General features: G+C 47.4%; 1 protein-coding gene across 1 annotated transcript in view; it reads right to left on the bottom strand.

The window, feature by feature from the left end:
- Window positions 1–12,187, bottom strand: part of mmp23bb (matrix metallopeptidase 23bb) — a 17,629-nt gene extending 5,442 nt beyond the window's left edge. The window contains 2 exon segments of the mRNA XM_071532911.1: window positions 779–804; window positions 12,058–12,187. Coding sequence (XP_071389012.1) covers window positions 779–804; window positions 12,058–12,187 — 156 coding nt within the window.

Raw genomic sequence — 12,187 nt, 5'->3', positions numbered from 1 at the left:
GAACAGACTCGGACTCGGACTTGAACTTGACCTTGGGACACAATCACCTCAGACTCGGCTCCACATCTTTTCAGCATTTCCCTGAATTTGTCCCTGGTCTCCCTGGTCGTCTGGTTGGTTCACAGTTTCAAACACTGGAGAGAAACCGTCTGAGCAGAAGATCCTGATGGAGGAGAGAGGGAACAGGTCAGCTGCTCAGAGACGGACGTGGCTTCAGTCTGATTCTATACAGATGTGGAAACACTTTCCCCCTCTCTCTTTCATCTCCTTCTCCTTTGATCAGTCTCTCTCTCTCTCTCTCTCTCTCTCTCTCTCTCTCTCTCCCTGCGCTCATATCCAAATATCTGTCACCCACATGTGAACTGAACCCGAGCCCCCCCCCTCCCCCCACGCTGACCTTCAGCAGCCAAACAAATCTTTCCTTCTCTTCTTGTTTTCAGGAATCTGGATTGACTCTGAGCCTCCTTCAGCACAGAAGTAATGTAAAAAAAAAACTAAAAAAAAAAAGGGAAACTAGAGAAACCAGTGAAACCAGAGAAACCAGTGAAACCAGAGAAACCAGAGAAACTGTGAAACTAGACAAACCAGTGAAACTAGAGAAACCAGTGAAACTAGTGAAACCAGTGAAACTAGACAAACCAGTGAAACCAGTGAAACTAGAAAAAAAACAGAGAAACCAGTGAAACCAGTGAAACTAGAAAAAAAACAGTGAAACCAGAGAAACCAGTGAAACTAGCAAAAACAGAGAAACCAGTGAAACCAGTGAAACTAGACAAACCAGAGAAACTAGACAAACCAGTAAAACTAGAGAAACCAGCGAAACTAGACAAACCAGTGAAACCAGTGAAACTAGAAAAAAAAACAGTGAAACCAGTGAAACTAGCAAAAACAGAGAAACCAGTGAAACTAGACAAACCAGAGAAACCAGTGAAACCAGTGAAACTAGAAAACAAACAGAGAAACCAGTGAAACTAGACAAACCAGTGAAACCAGAGAAACTAGAAAAAAACTAGAGAAACCAGTGAAACTAGTGAAACCAGTGAAACTAGACAAACCAGTGAAACCAGTGAAACTAGAAAAAAAACAGAGAAACCAGTGAAACCAGTGAAACTAGAAAAAAAAACAGTGAAACCAGAGAAACCAGTGAAACTAGCAAAAACAGGGAAACCAGTGAAACCAGTGAAACTAGACAAACCAGTGAAACCAGAGAAACTAGAAAAAAACAGAGAAACCAGAGAAACTAGAAAAAAACAGAGAAACCAGAGAGAACCTTCATGCTGCTGCACAGAACCAAATGTTCCAAACAAACAGTATTACAACTTTTTTTTTTTAAAAACCACACTGGGTTCTTTATTCTGCTTTACAAGTTGTTTTTTATCATTATTTTAACCAATCAGAGGGTTCTTTCATGGTTCCATATAGAACCCTCATTTTTCTTTATGGGGTTCACGCTAATGTATTGTGGATAGAATTTCATGCATGCAGTCAAATGTTAATATTTTATAGACACGCAGACGTTGTAATATATACAGTGAATGTAGACATTTAATTATATTTGGTTATATATATTTTTATATTCAGTTATATGTAATTCTGACCTGCTGCTCCGTCGCGGCTCCATCCAGCAGCAGCAGCAGCAGCAGCAGCTGCAGGGGCCTCATGATGAAACCCTGCATCTACACCAGGGGCCCTACAGGCCCAGACACATGGCCTGTCTACCTGTCTGTCTGCCTGTCTGTCTGCCTGTCTGTGTGTCCGAGCTGATGTCTGTGCGTCAACAGAGAGGACACCTCCAAAAAGATAATTTCTGGTTGTGTAAAACGTGCAATGATCTTTTCCTCTCTGTCTGTCTGTCTGTCTGTCTGTCTGTCTGTCTGTCTGTCGCTCTCTCCTGGTCCAGGGTTTTCCAGCACCTTAGATCCAGATCCGACCCGGAGCGCAGCGGCAGCCGCGCGTTTGGATCCGAGAAAGAGAAAAGACAAATGATCTCCAAGTTCCTGTTCTGCCGTTTTTCTCCAGTCCAGCTCCTCTTCTGACCCGGTTCTCACTCCAGACCACAATCTGTCCCGGTTAGACCAGAATCTGTCCCGGTTCCCCCACAGCGCTGCGTCCCGGCCGGGATCTGGAACAGACTGAGGAACTTCCCAGAGCGCCGGGTAGTGCAGCAGGGCCGGTCCGGAGGGGCGGGGTCAGGAGCCGGGGGGGGGGGGGGGGGCTCTCCATTTACACAGTAACTGTAAATGTGAATTTAACCCTTTTGGTGCAGATCTGATCTGAGAGCAGTTTGAACAGACTGATCTATCTATCTATCTATCTATCTATCTATCTATCTATTTTTATGTTTGTATTATTGTCTATTCATTTGTTGACTTATTTCTGTATGGAGTTTGCTTTGATTCTGGTTGATAATGTTATTTTTAACAGAAGTGCTGCTGATGTTTCTTGCGCCTGTCAAGAAACTGATGGCAAAAACGAAAATCAAAGATAAAGTGAAAAGCAGCTTGGTCTGAGAATATAGACCAAGTCTGTCTGAGAAGCTGAGGAATATTATAATATTATAATATTACAGCTTCAGAGATGAACAGCAGTTTTCCATGGAAACAATGTGTGTTTGTTCAGTTTATTGTTAGACTCCAGTGACAATGTTTAATACATACGTATATTTCCTTCAAAGACATTTGGAAAGTCTTCATTTTTAATGTTTAATCTCAGGCCATCAGGCCGCTTCACACATCGACTCGTCTTTCACTAGGAAGTCCAGTCAGTCAGTCAGTCAGTCAGTCAGGTCAGTCAGGTCAGTCAGTCAGTCAGGTCAGTCAGTCAGTCAGGTCAGTCAGGTCAGTCAGTCAATCAGTCAGTAGGTCAGTCAGTAGCTCAGTCAGTCAGTCAGTAGGTCAGTCAGTCAGTAGGTCAGTCAGTCAATCAGTCAGTAGGTCAGTCAGTAGGTCAGTCAGTCAGTCAATCAGACAGTCAGTAGGTCAGTCAGTCAGTCAGTCAGTCAGTCAGTCAGTCAGTCAGTAGGTCAGTCAGGTCAGTCAGTCAGTCAGTCAGTCAGTAGGTCAGACAGTCAGTAGGTCAGTCAGTCAGTCAGTCAGTAGGTCAGTCAGGTCAGTCAGTAGGTCAGTCAGGTCAGTCAGTCAGTCAGGTCAGTAGGTCAGACAGTCAGTAGGTCAGTCAGTCAGTAGGTCAGTCAGTCAGTCAGTCAGTAGGTCAGTCAGTCAGTCAGTAGGTCAGTCAGGTCAGTCAGTAGGTCAGTCAGGTCAGTCAGTCAGTCAGGTCAGTAGGTCAGTCAGTCAGGTCAGTAGGTCAGTCAGTCAGTCAGTAAGGTCAGTCAGTAGGTCAGTCAGTCAGTCAGTCAGTAGGTCAGTCAGGTCAGTCAGTCAGTCAGTCAGTCAGTAGGTCAGACAGTCAGTAGGTCAGTCAGTCAGTAGGTCAGTCAGTCAGTCAGTCAGTAGGTCAGTCAGGTCAGTCAGTCAGTCAGTCAGTCAGTAGGTCAGACAGTCAGTAGGTCAGTCAGTCAGTAGGTCAGTCAGTCAGTCAGTCAGTAGGTCAGTCAGGTCAGTCAGTCAGTCAGGTCAGTAGGTCAGTCAGTCAGGTCAGTAGGTCAGTCAGTCAGTCAGTAAGGTCAGTCAGTCAGTCAGTCAGGTCAGTCAGTCAGTCAGTCAGGTCAGTCAGTCAGTCAGTCGGTCAGTAGGTCAGTCAGTCAGTCAGTCGGTCAGTAGGTCAGTCAGTCAGTCAGTAGGTCAGTCAGTCAGTCAGTCAGGTCAGTCAGTCAGTAGGTCAGTCAGTCAGTCAGTCAGGTCAGTCAGTCAGTCAGTCAGTAGGTCAGTCAGGTCAGTCAGTCAGTAGGTCAGACAGTCAGTAGGTCAGTCAGTCAGTCAGTCAGTAGGTCAGTCAGTAGGTCAGACAGGTCAGTCAGTCAGTAGGTCAGTCAGTCAGTAGGTCAGACAGGTCAGTCAGTCAGTCAGTCAGTCAGTCAGTCAGTCAGTAGGTCAGTCAGTCAGTCAGTCAGTATGTCAGTCAGTCAGTCAGTAGGTCAGTCAGTCAGTCAGTCAGTCAGTAGGTCAGTCAGGTCAGTCAGTCAGTCAGTCAGTCAGTCAGTCGGTCAGTAGGTCAGACAGTCAGTAGGTCAGTCAGTCAGTCGGTCAGTCAGTCAGTCAGTCAGTCAGTCAGTAGGTCAGTCAGGTCAGTCAGTCAGTCAGGTCAGTAGGTCAGTCAGTCAGTCAGTCAGGTCAGTAGGTCAGTCAGTCAGTCAGTCAGGTCAGTCAGTCAGTCAGTCAAGTCAGTCAGTCAGTCAGTCAGTCAGTAGGTCAGTCAGTCAGGTCAGTCAGTCAGTCAGTCAGTCAGTAGGTCAGTCAGTCAGTCAGGTCAGTCAGTCAGTCAGTCAGTAGGTCAGTCAGTCAGTCAGGTCAGTCAGGTCAGTCAGTCAGTAGGTCAGTCAGGTCAGTCGGTCAGTCAGTCAGTCAGTAGGTCAGTCAGGTCAGTCAGTCAGTCAGTCAGGTCAGTCAGTCAAGTCAGTCAGTCAGTCAGTCAGTCAGGTCAGTCAGTCAGTCAGTCAGTAGGTCAGCCAGGTCAGTCAGTCAGTCAGTCAGGTCAGTCAGTCAAGTCAGTCAGTCAGTCAGTAGGTCAGTCAGGTCAGTCGGTCAGTCAGTCAGTCAGTAGGTCAGTCAGGTCAGTCAGTCAGTCAGTCAGGTCAGTCAGTCAAGTCAGTCAGTCAGTCAGTCAGTCAAGTCAGTCAGTCAGTCAGTCAGTCAGTCAGGTCAGTAGGTCAGTCAGTCAGTCAGTCAGGTCAGTAGGTCAGTCAGTCAGTCAGTCAGGTCAGTCAGTCAGTCAGTCAAGTCAGTCAGTCAGTCAGTCAGTCAAGTCAGTCAGTCAGTCAGGTCAGTCGGTCGGTCGGTCGGTCGGTCAGTCAGTCAGTCAGTCAGTCGGTCAGTAGGTCAGTCAGTCAGTCAGTCAGTAGGTCAGTCGGTCAGTTGGTCAGTCAAGTCAGTCAGTCAGTCAGTCAAGTCAGTCAGTCAGTCAGTCAGTAGGTCAGTCAGTCAGTCAGTCAGTCAGGTCAGTCAGTGAGATGTCTCTTTGTGAGATGGCCTCTAGAGGGCGTCTCTCCTATTGGCTAAACGCCACATTCAGTCTCATACTGATGAAGCCATATTGGATCTCACTCAGAGCCGAGGTTGACAGAGGAAACAAATCTGTAGCAGGGTCACTGGGCCGGAACGCACCGGAACGCCGTTCTGGGAGTGACATAAGGCGCATTCCAGTTCTGAAAAAATCAATCCAGAGCAGTACCAGTGGTTGTTCCTGTTTCAGGAGCTTAAACTACTGGCTACGGTTCGTTTTATGACCAAAGTTTTCCGGCTGACCTTTCGGCCAATCACAGTGCTTAAAAACGGAAAACTCCACTCAACTGGGATACCGAGCAACATTAAACAAACGCACAATCAAATGACAGACAGACAGTTTGACCTGAGCCACGGAGGTGACAGGTTGTCCAGAAAGAAGAAACTAGACATTCTTTCCTATTTTCAACCCAATGTGATAAAACAATGTGTTCAAGTGAATTGAACTTGTTTCTGTGTTTCTGCCTCTCCACCATGTTGACGCTCCAAAACCCAACGGACACAAATCTATCCGTCAATAATTCTGTCCGTTTTCCAGCAGATCAGTTTGGCCGCAGCAGGAGGAGTTCAACACGCTGTGGGCCTGGACAGGATCTGGACTGGTTTCTTCTTCTCTCCTCCAGCGATCCAAAGCTTCTCCTCCTTCATATCAGAGACACATCAGTTTGACCTTTGACCTCCTTCTTGTGTTAGTGATGTAGCACCTGCAGCCGAGCTGTTGGCCTCTGAGCGTTAGGTGTATGTATGTGTATGTGTGTCTGTGTGTGTGTGTGTGTGTGTATGTGTGTGTGTGTGTGTGTGGCCTGGCGGAGCGGCAGGCTGCAGGTAGCGGCACCCCGGGGTGCTGCCAGATGTGGAGCATTTGTCTCTCCTCACAACATCTGTCCAAACAGCCGCCGCCCGGCTCCCTGTCGCACTGACCCTCTCTCTGTCCTGACAGGCAGACAGACGGCAGGCAGACAGACAGACAGGCAGACAGACGGCAGGCAGACAGAGAGACAGACGGACGAACAGACAGACAGACAGCAGACAGACAGACAGGCAGATAGAGTGTCTGCCTGTCTGTCTGTCCTTGTTTTTTTTACTGTTTTGTCTTCTGTTGCTTTCTGCAAACTACTCGCCTTGTTTCTTGTATTTATGTTTTTCTCCCCATCAGCAGCCTCCTGCCTGTCAGGTGAATTTATTCTTAATTGACTCGACTGCAAAATAAATAAGTCAGATCCTCTCCAGTCTGTAGTGAGTGTGTTGAGGAAATCACCACACCGGCCTGACTGTACTGAGGAAAGCAGTTGTGTAGGAATGTTATTACAGCCATATTCAGCCTGCTGCCCCGCTGCTGCTCACAGCGGGGTCCGCTTTGATTTAAGCATCATTTAATTCACTAGAAATTATTCCAATTATAGAATATATAAGAATATATAAGAGTGAAAAATAAAACAAAAAATGAATATATAAGAATGTTATGTCATATTAGAAGACTGTTCATTGGTTTCATCACTGTTTTCTCTCCACAGTTCTACTGTTCAATACTAAACCAACAACGAAAATCCTCCCATATGGAAGTAAATCTGATCTGATGGCGTCCCCCCCCCCCCTCCTCCTCCCTCCTCCTCTGGTCACCTTCAGAAAACGCCCACAGTGGCATTTTAGAGGAAGTCATCATACGCTGCATGTTAAGTAGGGCTTGTTCTCATTAAAAATCCATTGTGTGGAGGATGAGGTTTAAGAGTTGGCAGCGCTGAGCGGAGCGGAGCCAAGCGGTCGATGGCAGCATCAGTCAGAGAGAACTGACCGGCCTTGGTGCTGCTGCAGCTCACTCCAACTCACTCCAACTCACTCCAACTCACTCTAACTCACTCCCACTCTCCCAACTCACTCCGACACACTCCCACTCAGTCCAACTCACTCCAACTCACTCCGACACACTCCGACACACTCCCACTCACTCCAACTCACTCCGACACACTCCCACTCACTCCAACTCACTCCGACACTCCCACTCACTCCCACTCACTCCAACTCACTCTGACACACTCCCACTCACTCCAACTCACTCCGACACACTCCCACTCACTCCAACTCACTCTGACACACTATGACACACTCGCACTCACTCCAACTCACTCTGACACACTCCCACTCACTCCAATTCACTCCGACACACTCCCACTCACTCCAACTCACTCTGACACACACTGACACACTCCCACTTACTCCAACTCACTCTGACACACTCCCACTCACTCCAATTCACTCCGACACACTCCCACTCACTCCAACTCACTCTGACACACACTGACACACTCCCACTTACTCCAACTCACTCTGACACACTCCCACTCACTCCAATTCACTCTGACACACTCCAACTCACTCCAACTCACTCTGACACACTCCCACTCACTCCAACTCACTCTGACACACTCCAACTCACTCCAACTCACTCTGACACACTCAAACTCACTCAAACTCGCTCCAACTCACTCCGACACACTCCAACTTACTCCGACACACTCCCACTCACTCTGACACACTCCCACTTACTCCAACTCACTCCGACACACTCCCACTCACTCCAACTCACTCTGACACACTCCAACTCACTCCAACTCACTCCGACACACTCCCACTCACTCCAATTCACTCTGACACACACTGACACACTCCCACTCATTCCAACTCCCACTAATTCCAACTCACTCTGACACACTCTGACACACTCCCACTCACTCAAACTCAGTCCAACTCACTCTGACACACTCCAACTTACTCTAACTCACTCCGACACACTCCCACTCACTCTGACACACTCCCACTCACTCCGACACACTATGACACACTCTCACTCACTCCAACTCACTCTGAAACGCTCCCACTCACTCCAATTCACTCCGACACACTCTGACACACACTGACACACTCCCACTTACTCCAACTCACTCTGACACACTCCCACTCACTCCAACTCACTCTGACACACTCCAACTCACTCCAACTCACTCCGACACACTCACACTCACTCCAACTCACACTGACACACTCTGACACACTCCAACTCACTCTGACACACTCCAACTCACTCCGACACACTCCCACTCACTCCAATTCACTCTGACACATACTGACACACTCCCACTCATTCCAACTCACTCTGACACACTCCCACTCACTCAAACTCGCTCCAACTCACTCCGACACACTCCCACTCACTCTGACACACTCCCACTTACTCCAACTCACTCCGACACACTCCCACCCACGTTGACACACTCCAACTCACTCAAATTCACTCAAACTCACTCCGACACACTCCCACTCACTCTAACTCACTCTGACACACCCCAACTCACTCCATTGGAGACCACTCACCAGTGGTTATCCATGACCAGAACATAGCCCAGGTTGACTCTTACAGATACCTGGGCATACACATTGACAACAAACTGACATGGAGTGCTCAGGTAGAAAATGTCTGCACCAGGGTCCAACAGCGACTACACTTCCTTTGTAGGCTGAGGGTCTTTGGTGTCAACCAGAAAGTGTTGCTCCTCTTCTACCATGCCGTAGTTGAGAGCATCCTGCGGTATGGCATCTCAGTCTGGTTTGGCAACCTCAGTGTACAGTAGAAAAAGCCCAGATTACTCGGCTAACACAGAGAGCAGCAGGCAGCATCCCACACTCCAGGCTGTCTTTGATGAAACAATTATCAGACAGGCTCAAATAATTATTTCAGACCCCACCCATTTCCTTAGAACTCCTTTGTCCCCCTGTCCATCAAAGCCCTAAATGGCAAGTTAGCCAGAGGCCAACCCCTGTATAGCTGCTTTTAATTTTAACTGTACATATGTACTTTTTATGAAGACTCTATGTTGATGAGGCTGTTTTATCTCGACTACAGGAGTGTTGTACAGTGGGTAGTGTGCAATTTGTTGGTTGATGGCAGTCTGTGCATGTACTGTAGGTAGTGTGTGTGCATGTGTATAGGTGACAGCCTGTGTATGTATCGTATGTATGCACTATGTTATTTGTATTTTAACAGCAGATACTGTATGTGTCCAAGACAAATTTCCTTTGGGACAATAAAGTCTATCTTATCTTATCTTAACACACTCCCACTCACTTCAACTCACTCTGACACACTCACTCCAACTCACTCTGACACATACTGACACACTCCCACTCACTCAAACTCACTCTGACACACTCCCACTCACTCCAACTCACTGACACACACTGACACACTCAACTCACTCTGACACACTCCCAATCACTCCGACACACTCCCACTCATTCCAACTCTGACACACTCCCACTCACTCCAACTCACTCTGACACACTCTGATACACTCCCACTCACTGCAACTCACTCCAACTCACTGACACACACTGACACACTCCAACTCACTCTGACACACTCCCACTCACTCCAACTCACTCTGACACACACCGACACACTCCCACTCACTCTGACACACTCCCACTCACTCAAACTCACTCCAACTCACTCTGACACACCCCCACTCACTCAACTCACTCTGACACACTCCCACCCACTAAAACTCACTCCAACTCACTCTGACACACTCCCACTCACTATCACACTCCCACTCACTAAAACTCACTCCAACACACACTGACACACTCCCACTCACTCCAACTCACTCTGACACACTCCCACTCACTCAAACTCACTCCAACTCACTCTGACACACTCCCACTCACTCAACTCACTCTGACACACTCCCACTCACTCCAACTCACTCCCGCTCACTCCAACACACTCCCGCTCACTCCAACTCACTCCGACTCACTCCGACACTTGCACACATTACAACTCACTCCAACACACTCCGGCACATTCTGACACACTTCCAACACTCTCTGACATGCTCCAACACACTCCTACACACTCCGACACACTCCAACACTTAATCTGAGTGATGGTTTGGGTGAATTTAGTACGAGGACAGAGGGAAGACGCTGAACAGACTCAGACCTGCTGATTGAAAATTTAAAAAAAATTTAAAAATCATATCATATCATAATCATATATAATCGTATCATATGGCCCTGACAGAGATCACTAGGTTGATACACGTATGAGATACAATGACAAAATGTTTTGATACGGAAGGGCAAGACAAACCATTTTGTCCAGTGTGGGACTTCAAGACCTTTAAGACCTTTAAGACAGAGCGTCTTGGTTTTCTTTGGTTCACCAATTTTTAAAATTCACTTTCTCACTTTTTTTTACAAGCAAGTGAAAGATCCCACAGTTCTTCATCACAGCCAGTCTGAAGGGACTTTACAGAGAAACAGCCTGCCTACATCTAACTGATCAATAATCAATCACAGAACATTTGTTGGCTCATCCATGTGTCAAAATCTCAGACGCCACTGATCTGTTTTGAACTAAACTTGGGGAAATGACGCATCTCACCGCAGCATTCAGCGTTCAGAATGACTCCGATTGGCCCAAGACTCAAAACAAGGAGACATATTTTTTCCTGATTGGTCCAGACAGAGGGACGACATGTTTACTGTTGCCTTTGAACTGATCAATACACTGGATGTCAATGGGAAGACGTTAACCGAGCTGACTATTTGGCATGGATATGTATCAAAATTAGTATCAGTAGTAGTAGTATTCTGGGTTTCAGTGGAGAGTTTTAGTGTCCCATGATGCTCTAAATGAGGCTTTTCGTCCCTGACAAGAAAACTGGAGGACACACGGAATACTTGGATTTTTTTGGCATAAAATACTCACATTTTAATTCACTGAATGTTGGAACTTGGCACAAAATATCATGTTTTGGCAGCTTAAACCCAAAAGCCATCGTCCTTCAGAAAGCAGTCTGGTCGAACTTCGTTCCAGATCCTCCTGTCAGGAAGCAGATGAAGTTTCTCAGCTTCTCTCCCTCTGCAGTTGCAGTTCTTTGGCTCCGCAGAGCAGCGTAGCAGAAGTATCCCATCATCCCTCAGCGGCGCTGGCAGGGGTCCCGGGGCCCCCGGGTGCCTGGCGCCCGTCCAGAGCGGAGCGGCCGGCCGGCGGCTCACCCGGCGACCGGGCCGGAGGGAGGAAGAGGAAGGCAGGGAGGAGAAAAGAGCCGCCGCCGCAGGAGATCCTCTTTCAGCCGGCCGCTGAGAGATGAGGATTTAATTACACCTCTGTCCATTCATCTGTCCATCTGTCCAACACACACACACACACTGAACAAATACTGACTCGGTCGCCCGGGCAGAATCACACAAGACACCGGCGAGTTCCCACATTTTAGAAAACTTCCCCTCCTCTTGTTTTTTACAGAGTGCTGAAAAGAAAAAGCTCAGCGTCTGTTTTTACAAGTCTGTTCCCTCTCTGCCGCTCCGCTCGCTGCTGCTGAGCAGGACAATGAAGACTTGTTCACCTTGTTAGTCATAATATACGTAAATTTAGCAATAAATGCCAAAAACTGTACAGCCTTTTTTTTTTCTTGTAGTTTTATATCCAAATCGCTTTACTTTTCCCTCCTGGAAAACAGAGTGTCTTTAACGGTGACATCATGCTGCACCAGGAAGCAGAAATAAACATTTTAACCAATAAAACATCACAGATTTTTGAAGAGTCCCGCTCCTCCCATCAAATAAAACTGTCTTCCTCCCCCTATGCTCTCGTCCTATTGGCTTACACCATCTGCCACTTCTGAACGATCCAGCCGCACACATGCTGTTTAGACAGAAACACGTCATATTACAGAAGAAACGCGCTCAAAATGCAGTTTCACTGTCTTTAATGTTGGTGATCTAGGAAATGAAGCTGATTCTTCATTATAATGTAAACCTAACATTTGACCAACAGCTGACACAGTCTGCATCATCCCAGATAAGCGCAGCAGCTACATTCTGGACATGTGACCTGATCTCAGATGTCGTATTCTTTCTCTGTGTAGCATTTTACCTCCAAGGAACAAGGCAACATGTCGTCCCCCATGAATGATGTCGTCCCCGTCCGGACCAATCAGGAACAAATACCGCTTTGTCGCCGTGTTCTGAGCTGCAGTAGTTTCCTCTCGGCCGATCGGAGTCAT

Source organism: Centroberyx affinis, unplaced genomic scaffold (genome assembly GCF_046629955.1).
Source record: "Centroberyx affinis isolate AG114_WGS23_722 - 3 ecotype Tasmania unplaced genomic scaffold, CSIRO-AGI_Caff_v1 ptg002281l_1, whole genome shotgun sequence".
Lineage (NCBI taxonomy): Eukaryota > Metazoa > Chordata > Actinopteri > Beryciformes > Berycidae > Centroberyx > Centroberyx affinis.
Note: the sequence above shows the minus strand (reverse complement) of the source record. Positions and strands in the feature narration are given on the sequence as shown.